The sequence below is a fragment of the Jaculus jaculus genome, chromosome 1 (assembly GCF_020740685.1).
Source record: "Jaculus jaculus isolate mJacJac1 chromosome 1, mJacJac1.mat.Y.cur, whole genome shotgun sequence".
NCBI lineage: Eukaryota > Metazoa > Chordata > Mammalia > Rodentia > Dipodidae > Jaculus > Jaculus jaculus.
The window spans coordinates 128628157-128642056 of record NC_059102.1 but is presented as its reverse complement, the minus strand read 5'-3'; the positions used below and the strand labels follow the sequence as shown (position 1 = coordinate 128642056).

Here is a 13900-nt window from a genome sequence, read left to right as displayed (position 1 = left end):
TTTATAGTGCTGGGGATTAAATCCAAGGCAGGTCACACATGCTAGGTAAGTGTTCTGCCACTGATATACATTCCCCAGACCAGGCTGAATGTTTAGGATCTCAAAATCTTTAAAGGTAGGGCTGAGGAGATGGCTCAGTTGATAAACCACTTGCCTACCAAGTATGAGGCCATAAATTCAAATTCCCAGGACCCATGTAAAACTGCTTGGTGCCGGGGAGTGTGCCAATAATCCCAGCACTAGGCAGACACACACAGGAGGCTCCTTAGGGCCTGCTGGCTACCTAGTCCAATCAGATTTGTGAGCTCTGGGTCAGTGAGAAACCCTATCTCCAAAATACGGTGGACAACAATTGAAGATGACATCAGAAGTCAACCTGTGGTCCCCACACTCATGGGCACATACCACATACACACACACAAATTCAAAAGAAAAAAAAACCCCAAACTAACAGGAATATGAAGAGAAGCTAAACTCATTACTAACCACAGGAATGAAAAATAAAGTCATAGGGCTGGAGATATGGCTTGGTTGTTAAAGGTACACTTATGGATAGCCTAACGACCCAGGTTCAATTCCTAGTACCTATGTAAAGGCAGATACACAAAGTTTTTACAGTGGCAGGAGGCCCTGGTGCTTCTATTCTCATTCTGACTCTCTACTTGCAAATGTATAAATACAATTATAAAAATAAAATCAAAGCTGGGTGTGGTGGTGCACACCTTTAATCCCAGCACTCAGGAGGCAGGGGTAGGAGAATCAGGATCACCATGAGTTCGAGGCCACCCTGAGACTACATAGTGACTTCTGGGTCAGCCTGGGCTAGTGTGAAACCCTACCTCGAAAATCCAAAATAAACAGATAATAAATAAATAAAAAAATAAAACCAAGCAAATAAAGTCATGGACTACCACTTCACTAAACTGACAAAGACTGTAGGGTAAAAATGCAGTGCTTTGAAATGGCAATGCTGGAAGGGGAAATGCAGAGCTAGTAGATCCTGGTGCAGCCCTTCTGGGAACAGTTCTGTCCTACTTAGTTACATTTTCAGGAATTCTTATGGAGATTCAGCCAGCCATCAGTGGACAGGAAGATGCAGGCACTGAGGATGCCTGCTAGGCAGTAGGCCAACTCCACAGAAGGATAGCCTAGAAGAGTGAAGCAGATACAGATGGAAGGTGGAGAAGCTGAAATTAACAGAAGATTAATCCATGGCTATAACATCTTTGTAAATGAACAGAGCAATGCAATCTATTTTAAGATAACTCCATATAATTAGGATCTACATTGGTCATTAAATGGCTTCCTAGAAGAGAGAAGCCATTTTGAATTAAAGGACAAGAAGGACAAGAGTGATGAAAATAACTAACTCAGACTTATGAAAGATCCACACAATGGTCTCCTGAAATTAAAAGGCTCTAACTGCTGGGCATGGTGGTGCACACCTTTAATCCTGGTACTTGGGAGGCAGAGGTAGGAGGATTGCCATGAGTTCAAGGTTACCCTGAGACTACATAGTGAATTCAAGGTCAGCTTACGCTAGAGTGAGACCCTACCTTGAAAAAAAAAAAGGCTCTGATCAAAGGGATTCTTGGCCAAGTTATATCATTTAGTCAGATGATCACTCAAATGCAAGAAAAACTGGTAGTGAGGTCAGTACCCGAGTCTCAAGAATGTTTATGGCCTTGGCCTGGCTGCTTCTAGCTGCCAAGAGTTGCTGTCTGGCATCTTCCAAATTCTGCTCGGCTTCTGTTTTCTGTAAGTTAAAAGACAAAAGAAAATCAGTCTTTCTCTAGTTAATAAGTACTTACTGATGACTGTAACATACTAGGATTTGTGCTAGGCACAGGGAATATAAATATATAAAACCTCTACCCAACTGGATATAATTCACATATCATAAAATATACAAATAAACGGGGCACAGTCTTTTGCCTCTGGAGAAAATAACAAAATAATTATGCACTAGAGTACAAAATGAATGTCTAAAAGGGGAGTGTGTTGAGAAAGATTCCTAACTCACCGGGAGCCATGGGCTGGACAGCGCCCCAAGAAGATTGTGACCCATGGGGTTGTCAGGAACTTGCTGAGTTCAGAGAATCTCAGCTCAAAAGAAGCCAAAGTGGTGATGGCTTTAGGTCACGAAATGAGACTATGAAGTTGGGCAAAAGGATCATATAGCAGAAGCTCTTTAATGCTGCAAAAAGGAGTTTTAACTTTATTCTGTAGGCAAAGAGTTGAAAAGGTATCTTCCAAATTTGACATTAGATTTACCTGGGAAGACTGGTTAAAAACAAGGTCTTACTTTAGGCCTACTGAAGTCAGAATTTCTAGGGTAGAATTAAAGATATATATTTTGTTTCTTTACTAATTAAAAAAAATATTTGTATGGACTGGAGAGATGGCTTAGTGGTTAAGCGCTTGCCTGTGAAGCCTAAGGACCCCGGTTTGAGGCTCGGTTCCCCAGGTCCCACGTTAGCCAGATGCACAAGGGGGCGCACGCGTCTGGAGTTCGTTTGCAGAGGCTGGAAGCCCTGGCGCGCCCATTCTCTTTCTCTCCCTCTATCTGTCTTTCTCCCTATGTCTGTCGCTCTCAAATAAATAAAAAAAATGAATAACAAAAAAAAAATTAAAAAAAAATTTGTAAGCAGAGATAGATGGAAGGGAGACAGAGAGATAGAGAGAATGGGCATGCTAGGGCCTCCAGCCACTGCAAACAAACTCTAGATGCATGTGCCACTGTGCATCTGGCTTTATGTAAGTACTGGGAAATTGAACTTAGGTGTTAGGCTTTCCAGGCAAACACCTTAACTGTTGAGCCATCTCTCCAGTCCTTATTTTAAAATTGTATGTATATATGTATGTATTATTTATTTATTTATTTATTTATTTATTTATTTATTTGAGAGAGAGAGAGAGAGAATGGGCATGCCAGGGCCTCCAGCCACTGCAAACAACCTCCAGACACATGAGTTACCCTGTGCATCTGGCTTATGTGGGTACTGGAGAACTAAACTAGGGTCTTTAGGCTTTGCGGGCAAATGTCTTAACCAGTAAGCCATCTCTCCAGTCCATATTTATTTATTTTGAAGTAAGATCTCATTCTAGCCTGGCTGATAAGGAACTCCCTCTGTAGTCCCAGGCTACCCTTGAACTCACAGTGATCCTTCTACTTCTGCCTCTTGAATGCTGAGATTAAAGGTGTGCACCACCATGCCTGGCTCACTCTACATTTGATAGTAACAGTAAAAATTATATTATTAACAATAGCTGACATGTATTGTGATCCTATGTTCTAAGCAACATTCAAAAAATTTGAAAAATTGTAACAGTTAATTCTAACAACAATTCTGAGACTGGTACAATATAAATCAAGCTTTACAGAAGAGGAAACAAATACAAAGAGATCAAGTCACAGTGAGCAAAGGCAAGATACAAACACAGCTGTCTGATTCTAGAAATCAACTTATACCTGAAAACACTTACTGCCAATGTTTAAGGGAATTATGAAAGATGCTTGCTTATATGATTAGAACTATGGTTTGGGAAGATCAGTTTAGGAACGACTGTGAGAGGTGAAGGAGAGACAGATCCTGGGTAGCCAGTCTGAAGACTTCTAATGTACTTCCACAGCTAGCACTGCTGGAAGCCCTGAGCACAGCAGGGCCAAGAGAGGTGAAGATATCCTAGACAGTATGCATCTTCTCTAGGATAAGCCCAAAAAAGTAGCTTTGTCAACTTTGTCACCACAAGGCCAAGCACTGAGCTACAAAAATACACAGAATGCAGCAGAAAGAGCTGAGACCTGATGAAAAAATATACCTCCACTATGGGCTATGAGACCATTGTGCTCAACAGGTCCCTTCAACTGAGGAAAGCCTGTGGTGCCAAGTAATTCTTGCTCATGCCAAAGGAAGGTGGTAACTATTTCTTGCCCAGTAGTGAGTGGAATAGGGTAGGGAAGGGCACAGTGAAGTGAGACCACAAACTGAGTTGACATAAATCAAAACAAGTCTGTGGGCAATCTGTTATTATGGCCTCTGAACAGTGCTCTCCCTTCCCTGAGAAGCACACAGGGAACACAAAGGATGTAAGCAGGACAAGCCAAGTTAGGTGAGTCAGGTACAGCAGTGTGTGCCTATGGTCCCAGCTATGTGTGAGTTTGGGGAAGAAGGACGTTTTGAGCCCAGGAATCGAGGGCCAAAAAAACCGGCATAAAGTTGCAGAGAGCTGTCTTCTGATCCTTCAGCTCAGAAGCTCCAGGATTTACGAGGTGTCCAGAATCACTACCGTTTTCCCAACAGTGACTAGCAAAGAAGGGCAAATATTACCTCTTTCAGGAGTTCTTGTACATGTTCTTCTCCTGATAAGTTCTGTTCTAGTCTCTTCTCCAAGGATGCAACCTTCTCTTGCAAATGTGTAATGAGTTTCTCTTTCTCTTGAGTTTCAGCAGTGACCTGCAGGGGAAACACAGGCATATATTAAATTGTAAGCCACCTCTTCACTGTTTCCTCTTGGACCATCACATTTTCTTGCAATTGTGTTTTTAACTATATCCTAGAAAAGCATATAGATGAGAAATCTTCCTTGAAGACAGGACACAGATAATGGGAGATCAGAAGCAGCATGAGGGGCCTAGTGTAGCACGAAGCACACATGCTTACCAGCTTAAGCGACTACCAGTCTGGGAGGAAGGGAGGAAAGAAGGGAAGGAGGGATTACCTCTCTGGTAGAGGAACAAGACTAATTCATCCAAGGAATGCCCAATCTATCCTGCAATAACCTACAGAACCCCACTGGTAGGCTGGAGAAATGGCTCAGAGGTTAAAGGCACTTGCTTGCAAAACTCTGCCACCCTGCATTCAATTTCCCAGTACCCAAGAAAAGTCAGACTAAAGTGACACATGCGTGTGAAGTTGGTTTGCAGTTGCAGGCCTTGGGCACTCCCATACTTTTTCTCTGTCTCTCACTTGCAAGTAAATGCACAGTTGATAGATAGATAAATTTTTTCTAAGTATTTATTTATTTGAGAAGGGGGGTAGAGAGAGAATAGGTATGCCAAGGCCTCTAGCTGCTGCAAATGAACTCCAGACACCATATGCATCTGCCTTACATGGGTAATGGGAAATCAAACCTGGGTCTTCAGCTTTGTAGGTAAGCACCTTAACTGCTAAGCCATCTCTCTAGCCCTAGATAAATATTTTTAGAAAGAACCATACTGCTAAGGCCTTGGATTTAACCCCAGTACTGGAAAAAGCAACAACAACAAAAATCCCCACACACATAAAACCATGTGTAGCATTTACCTTCTCACTGTTAGGACAAAACACTCAGCCAGAAGTAGTTTATGGTAGGAAGGAAAGGGTTTATTTCAGGCTCATAGTTTTGAAGAGAAGTTTCATCATGGTGGAGAAAGCATGGAAGACCAGGCAACTGACTCATATCTTAATACTCAGCAGCAACAGAGTGCAAATAACAAGAGTGAGCTACCTAGTGAACATCCAATGGGGCTGGACTAATAACTTCAAGGCCCACTCCCACTGACACACCTCAAACAAGACTCTATCTCCAAAAGAGTCTACCACCTAGGGACTAAGGAGGAGTCTTAATCACAAACAGTTGAGGTTATGGGGGACATTCCACTACACCATGGTTTTCAAAACTCAGGGGGCAGAACAGAACAGTGTCAAAAGTAAGATAATTGCTTTAAGGCAATAAGAGAACTTCTTAACCAAATGATTGTATTCACGTTGGCTCTGGGCATAGGAAGGACCCTCAGTAGGACCACAAAGTTCAAAACATCTCACAGCTTGGCCTCAGTGACCACTTCAGTCTGCCTTTAGCAATGATAGAGATACTATGGCAGAACTGGACTTCATTCCTTTCACTACTACCAATCTTCAAATGCAACTCAATGACAGAACAGAGGATCCAGACAGTTTTAAATATGCAAATTCTCAGATCTGTGTGTAGTCCTTGCTTCCACCAAAAATGACTACTCTCTCATGACAAAGCCATACATCTCACACACAATCTGTCCTCACATTCTCAACTCTTAGCTTCCATTGCTTCATCACAAGGCACAGAGTTTCACGTCCAGCTCACCATTTGGCAAATTTCTCTTCAATCAGATGTAGGGACATGGACATAGGGTTTTAAAGAAGAAATACTTTCCATTCTCAAGTATCACAAAAGTGACAACCAAGATTGGGTGGGGTAATCTGAAGAATGATTCCACAACTCAACAACAAAAAAAATTTTTCCCCCAAGGTAGGGTCTAACTCTAGCCCAGGCTTATGTAGAATTCCCTATGTAGTCTCTGGCTGGCTTCAAGCTCATGGTGATCCTTCTACCTCTGCCTCTTGTGTACTGGAATTAAAGGCATGCACCACCCCGGCTTCAACAAACTTTTTCCAAAAAGTACTGAGGCCGGGTGTGGCGGCACATGCCTTTAATGCCAGCACTGGGGAGGCAGAGGTAGGAGGATCACCATGACTTCAAGGCCACTCTGAGACTGCACAGTGAATTCCAGGTCACCCTGGACCAGAGTGAAACCCTACCTCAAAAAAACGAAACAAAACAAAAAAGCCAAACAAGCAAAAAACAAAAAGAGAGTAAGTGTATGTGTGTGGGTGCACCAGGGTGTCTAGTCACTGCAAATGAACTCCAGACACATGCACCACCTTGTACATCTGGCCTATGTAGGTACTAGGGAATTGAACCTGTGTCCTTAGGCTTCACAGGCAAGTGCCTTAACTGCTAAGCTATCTCTTCAGTATGCAATAAACTTTTATCAGGCCTAAATGTTATCTCTTGTCTTCCAGGAAGGGATACACAAGTTATGACCCACAGAACCATAGGCTAGAGGTACAGACAACCACACAACTAAAATAATAAACAATAAAATAAAACAGTAATACAATTATGCTTCAAGGTGGGACATACACATGTGAGAAAGCAAAGGCATGAGGAATGAACTATTTGGAGCCATCAGACCAGGCCTCCTAAGCAGACAAGTCCAGGTGCACAGGGGAGAGGAACCAGCAGTGCCAGTAAAGGGTGCCCATACAAAGAGGTAACAGCAAGAGGTAACACTGGGACCAAGAGGCTGTACGGGCTTAACACTACCCTCAATCCTGTAGCCCAGAGGCTGAGGTAAATGGCAACATTGTGAAAAGCATATAACATGAGCCAGGAGAGCTGTCAAAGAAAGCAAACATCTTGGGCTGCAGAGATGGCTTAGCAGTTAATGCACATGCCTAAAGCCAAAGGACTCAGGTTCAATTCCTCAGGACCCATGTAAACCAGATGCACAAGGTGGCACATGTGTCTGGAGAATGTTTGGTCATTTTTTTTTTTCTCTCTCTCTCTTTCAAATAAAGAAAGGAAGGAAGGAAGGAAGGAAGGAAGGAAGGAAGAAAAAAGCCGGGTGTGGCACATGCCTTCAATCCCAGCACTTGGGAGGCAGAGGTAAGAGGATCACTTTCACTGAGACTGCTTTAAATGAAATGCCTGACAAAGATAAACAAACAAAAAAAAAAGATTATTACTATACTCAAAGAAATCACAGGAATCAAAGAAGAAAACCATCTCCTGAAGGAATCCCAAGAAAATACAGGAAACAAAGTTAATGAAATACATAGGTCAATACACAACATGAGTAAGGAAATAGAAATAATGAAAAAATGCCAATCAGAAATACTAGAACTGAAAAACAGAATAAGTCAAATAGGAAACTCTGTAGGAAGTCTCACCAGTAGAATGGATCAAGGAGAGGACAGAATTTATCTACTAGAAGACTAAATGGCAGATCTAATGGGACTAATGGGAAGGCATGACTGAGAATTTCAAGACATACAGGACACTATGAAGAGATCAAACATAAGAATTCAGGGCATAATAGAAGGAGAAGAAATTCACTCCCAAAAGCATAACAGGTATTTTTAACAAAATCATAGAAGAAAACTTCCCCCAAGTAGGAAAAGTGATGATAATATAGATATAGGAAGCCTATAGAACGCCAAACAGACAAAATCAGGACAGAACCTTTTACCGTCGTATTATAATTAAATTATAAAACACACAAAGCAAATATATTGAAAGCAGTTAGAGAGAAAAATCAAGTCACATTCAAAGGCAAGCCCATCAGAGTAACAGCAAATTACTCAACACAAACCTTAGAAGCAAGAAGGGCTTGGAATGAAAAATTCCAAGTTCTCCCAGCTATAGCACTCCTAGGCATATATCCGAAGGAATCATCTCATTTCCTTAGAAGTACATGCTCAACCATGTTTATTGCTGCTCAATTTATAATAGCTGGGAAATGGAACCAGCCTAGATGTCCCTCAACTGATGAGTGGATAATGAAGATGTGGCACATTTATACAATGGAGTTCTACTCAGCGGTAAAGAAAAATGAAGTTATGAAATTTGCAGAAAAATAGATGGACCTGGAAAGGATTATACTAAGTGAGGTAACCCAGGCCCAGAAAGCCAAGCGCCACATGTTCTCTCTCATATGTGGATCCTAGCTACAGATGACTGGGCTTCTGCGTGAGAATGAAAATACTTAGTAGCAGAGGCCAGTAAGTTAAAAAGGAGACATAAAGGGAAGATAAAGGAAGGGAGGAGGGTACTTAATAGGTTGATATTGTATATATGTAAGTACAATGATTGTATGGGGAGGTAATATGATGGAGAATGGAATTTCAAAGGCAAAAGTGTAGGGGAGAGGGAGGAATTAACATGGGATATTTTTTATAATCATGGAAATGCTAATAAAAATTAAAAAAAATTCCAAGTTATGAAAGATAACAACTGTCAACCAGTATTATTTTATCCTGCAAAGTTATCCATTCAAATAGACAGAGAAATAAGGACATTCCACAACAAAAGCAGGTTAAAGGAATATATAAAGATGAAACCAGCTCTATAGAAAATACTTGAAGGGATCCTCCATGCTGAAGAGAAAGAAAAGCACATACATAAGGAACCTGGAAAAAACAAATCATACTCAAATGCTAGCTAATACAACACAGCAAAGATAAAACTGGAAGAACTTATAAAACAAGAAAAATGGCAAAAATAAATACACATCTTTCACCAATAACTCTTAATATCAATGGCCTCAATGCCCCAACCAAACGACACAGGTTTGCAGACTGGATTAAAATCAAGATCCAGGCTGGAGAGATGGCTAAGCGGTTAAGCACTTGCCTGTGAAGCCTAAGGACCCCGGTACGAGGCTTGATTCCCTAGGACCCATGTTAGTCAGATACAAGGGGGCACAGGTGTCTGGAGTTTGTTTGCAGTGGCTGGACGCCCTGGCGTGCCCATTCTCTCTCTCTCTCTTTCTGTTGCTCTCAAATAAATAAACAACAACAACAACAAAAAAAAATTTAAAAGCAGGATCCTGCTGGGCATGGTGGTGCACACCTTTAATCTCAGCACTTGGGAGGCAGAGGTACGAAGACTGCCATGAGTTCGAGGCCACCCTGAAACTACATAGTAAATTCCTGGTCAGCCTGGATCAGAGTGAGACCCTACCTTGAAAAACCAGAGGGGTGGAGGAACAAAGCAGGATCCTTCAATTTGTTGCCTCCAAGAAACTTACCTTTCCACAAAAGATGTACACTATCTTAGGGTGAAAGGTTGGAAAACAGTGTTTCAAGCAAATGGTCCTAGAAAACAAGCAGGTGTCGCTATCCTAGTATCTGACAGGATAGACTTCAGAACATTAGTAAGGAAGGAAAGGAACACTCCAACAGGACATTACAATTCTAAACATACATACATCTAACATGGGGGCTCCCAATTTCATCAAACAAACAATATTAGAACTAAGGTCACAGATAACAATAAACAAAGTTGTAGTGGGTGACTTCAACACCCCACTCTCATTAATTGACAGGTCATCCCAGCAAAAAATAAACAGAGAGACATCTGGATTAAAGAGGTCATAGAACAAATGGACCTAACATATATCTACAGAAAATTGTACCCAAATGCTACAGAACATTCTTGTCAGCAGCATAGGGAACATTCTCTAAAACAAACCATGTATTAGGGCACAAAGCAAATCTTAACAAATACAGGAAAATTGAAATAATTCCTTGTACTCTATATGATCACAATGGGATCAAACTATAAATCAATAGCAAGAAAAGCTTTAGAGCATACACAAAATCATGTAAACTAAACAATACATTACTAAATGATGAATGGGTCAATGCTGAAGTCAAGAAGGAAACCAAAAAATTCATAGAAACAAATTGATAATGAGAACACAAAATACCAAAACCTTTGGGACGCAATGAAGGCAGTCCTAAGAGGGAAATTTATAGCTTTAAGTGCCTACATTAAGAAATTAGAAATACCAGGCATGGTGGTGCACGCCTTTAGTCCCAGCACTCAGGAGGCAGAAGTAGGAGGATCGCCATGAGTTCAAGGACACCCTGAGAATGCAGAGTGAATTCCAGGTCAGCCTGAGCTAGAGTGAGACCCTACTTCAAAAGAAACCAAAAACAAAGAAAAAAAAAAAAGAAAGAAATTAGAAATGACCAGGCATGGTGGCACATGCCTTTAATTCCAGTAGTCAGGAGGCAGAGAAGGGAGGATCACTGTTAATTCGAGGCCACCTTGAGACTATGTAGTGAATTCCAGGTCAGCCTGAGCTAGCATGAGACCTTACCTTGAGAAACAAAACAACAACAACAAAAAAAGAAATTAGAAAGGTTCCAAGTAAACAACTTAATGCTACACCTTAAAGCATTGGAAAAAGAAGAACAAGGAAAACCAAAAATAAGTAGACAGAAAGAAATAATAAAGATTAGGGCAGAAATTAATGAAATAGAAACTAAAAAAAAAAAAAAAAAATCCAAAGAAGCAATGAAACAGAATTGGTTCTTTGAAAGGATAAACAAGATTGATAAACCCTTAGCCAATCTGACCAAAAGAGAGAAGAGACACATGTTAATAAAATTAGAGATGTGGGCTGGAGAGATGGCTTAGCGGTTAAGCGCATGCCTGTGAAGCCTAAGGACCCCGGTTCGAGGCTCGGTTCCCCAGGTCCCACGTTAGCCAGATGCACAAGGGGGCGCACGTGTCTGGAGTTCGTTTGCAGAGGCTGGAAGCCCTGGCACGCCCATTCTCTCTCTCCCTCTATCTGTTTTTCTCTCTGTGTCTGTTGCTCTCAAATAAATAAATAAATAAATAAATAATTAAAAAAAAATAGAGATGTAAAAGGCACAATCACAACAGATATCAGAAAATTCAAAAAATCATAAGGACATACTATAAGAACGATACTAAGTTTGAAAAATCTAAAAGAAATGGATTTCCTTGACTTACATGACATACCAAAATTAAATCAAGATGAGATTAATCACTTACATAGATCTATAACAAGTATGGGAATTAAAAACAAAAAAAACAAATATGGAGATCCAAGCAGTTATTAAAAAAAAAAAAAATCTCCCAACTAAAAAAGTCCAGGCCCAGATGAATTCACTGGTGAATTTTACCAGACCTGCATGGAAGAACTGACACCAATGCTCCTCAAACTTTTCTATAAACCAGAAAAGAAAGGAATCCTACCAAGCTCCTATGAAGCCCGCATTACCCTAATACTGAATACTGAAAGATAGAACAAAAAAAAGAGAAAATTACAGACCAATCTCCCACATGAACATAGATGCCAAAATTCTCAGTAAAATATTGGCAAACAGAATACGAGAATATATCAGAAAGATTATTCTCCCAGACCAAGTGGGGTTTATCCCAGAGATGCAGGGATAGTTCAACATACACAAATTGATAAATGTAATAAACCATATAAATGCACTGAAGGACAGATATCACACGATCATCTCAACAGATGAAGAAAAAGCATTTGACAAAATCCAACATCCCTTCATGATAAAAGTCCTACAGAAACTGCGAATAGAAGGAACATGTCTCAACATAATAAAGGCTATTTAAGACAAATATATAGGCAACATATACTAACTGGAGAAAAACTTGAAGCTTTTCCACTGAAATCAGGAACAAGACAAGGGTGTCACCACTTTTATTTAATATAGTACTGGAAGTCTTAGCCATAGCAATAAGGCAAGAGAAACACATGAAAGGGATACAAATTGGAAAGGAAGAGGTCAAATTATCATTATTTGCAGATGATATGATTTTATACATAAGGGACCCTAATGACTCTGTAAACTGTTACGGCTGATAAACACTTACAGCACTGTAGCAGGATACAAAATAAATACACAGAATTCAGTAGCCTTCCTATATGCTAAGAACAAACACACAGGGGATGAAATCAGAGAATCACTCCCATTCACAACTGCATCAAAATAAATAAAGAAAGAAAGAAAGAAAGAGAGAACAAACAAACGAATGAACCTTGGAACATACCTAACCAAGGAAGTAAAGAACCTCTACAATGAAAACTTTAAAACCAGGCTGGAGAGATGGCTTAGTGGTTAAGCGCTTGCCTGTGAAGCCTAAGGACCCCGGTTCAAGGCTCGGTTCCCCAGGTCCCACGTTAGCCAGACGCACAAGGGGGTGCACGCGTCTGGAGTTCGTTTGCAGAGGCTGGAAGCCCTGGTGCGCCCATTCTCTCTCTCTCCCTCTGTCTTTCTCTCTGTGTCTGTCGCTCTCAAATAAATAAATAAATAAATAAATAAACTTTAAAACCCTCAAGACAGAAATTGCAGAAGATACTAGGAAATGGAAAGACATCCCTTATTCTTGGATTGGAAGAATCAATACTGTGAAAATGGCAATCTTACCAAAAAGCAATTTACACATTTAATGTAATTCCCATCAAAATTTCAAAGGCATGCTTCACGAAAATAGAAAATACAATCCTAAAATTCATTTGGAAGCACCAAAAACCTTGAATATCTAAAACAATTTTTTAGTTTTTTTTTTTTTTTTTTTTTACTTTTTGCATCTGGTTTTATGTGGGTACTGAGGGATCAAATCTGGGTTATTAGGCTTTTCAGGCAAGCACCTTAACCACTGAACAATCTCTCTAGCCCTGAATCATTCTTTTTTTCTTAAATTTTATTTTATTTTTCTGGTTTTTTTTTTTAATTTTTATTAACATTTTCCATGATTATAAAATATATCCCATGGTAATTCCCTCCCTCCCCACCCCCACACTTTCCCATTTGAAATTCCATTCTCCATCATATTACCTCCCCATTACAATCATTGTAATTACATATATACAATATCAACCTATTAAGTAGCCTCCTCCCTTCCTTTATCTTCCCTTTATGTCTCCTTTTCAACTTACTGGCCTCTGCTACTAAGTATTTTCATTCTCACGCAGAAGCCCAGTCATCTGTAGCTAGGATCCACATATGAGACAGAACATGTGGCGCTTGGCTTTCTGGGCCTGGGTTACCTGACTTAGTATAATACTTTCCAGGTCCATCCATTTTTCTGCAAATTTCATAACTTCATTTTTCTTTACCGCTGAGTAGAACTCCATTGTATAAATGTACCACATCTTCATTATCCACTCATCTGTTGAGGGACATCTAGGCTGGTTCCATTTCCCAGCTATTATAAATTGAGCAGCAATAAACATGGTTGAGCATGTACTTCTAAGGAAATGAGATGAGTCCTTTGGATATATGCCTAGGAGCGCTATAGCTGGGTCATATGGTAGATCAATCTCTAGCTGCTTTAGGAACCTCCACACTGTTTTCCACAATGGCTGGACCAGATTGCATTCCCACCAGCAGTGCAGAAAGGTTCGTTTTTTTCCACATCCCCGCCAACATTTATGATCATTTGTTTTCATGATGGTGGCCAATCTGACAGGAGTGAGATGGAATCTCAATGTAGTTTTAATCTGCATTTCCCTGATGACTAGTGATGTAGA

At 40.4% G+C, this 13900-nt stretch overlaps 1 protein-coding gene across 8 annotated transcripts in view; it reads right to left on the bottom strand.

Annotated features, from left to right (window-relative positions):
• The window catches only part of Golga1 (golgin A1), an 86702-nt gene that overhangs the window by 33776 nt on the left and 39026 nt on the right, over positions 1-13900 (bottom strand). For all 8 annotated transcript variants that reach the window (XM_004662800.2, XM_012949718.2, XM_045131220.1 and 5 more), the window contains 2 exons: positions 4332-4457; positions 1661-1756 (listed from right to left, as the gene is read on the bottom strand). In XM_004662800.2, coding sequence (XP_004662857.2) covers positions 1661-1756; positions 4332-4457 — 222 coding nt within the window. The remainder of the gene's footprint in view (positions 1-1660; positions 1757-4331; positions 4458-13900) is intronic.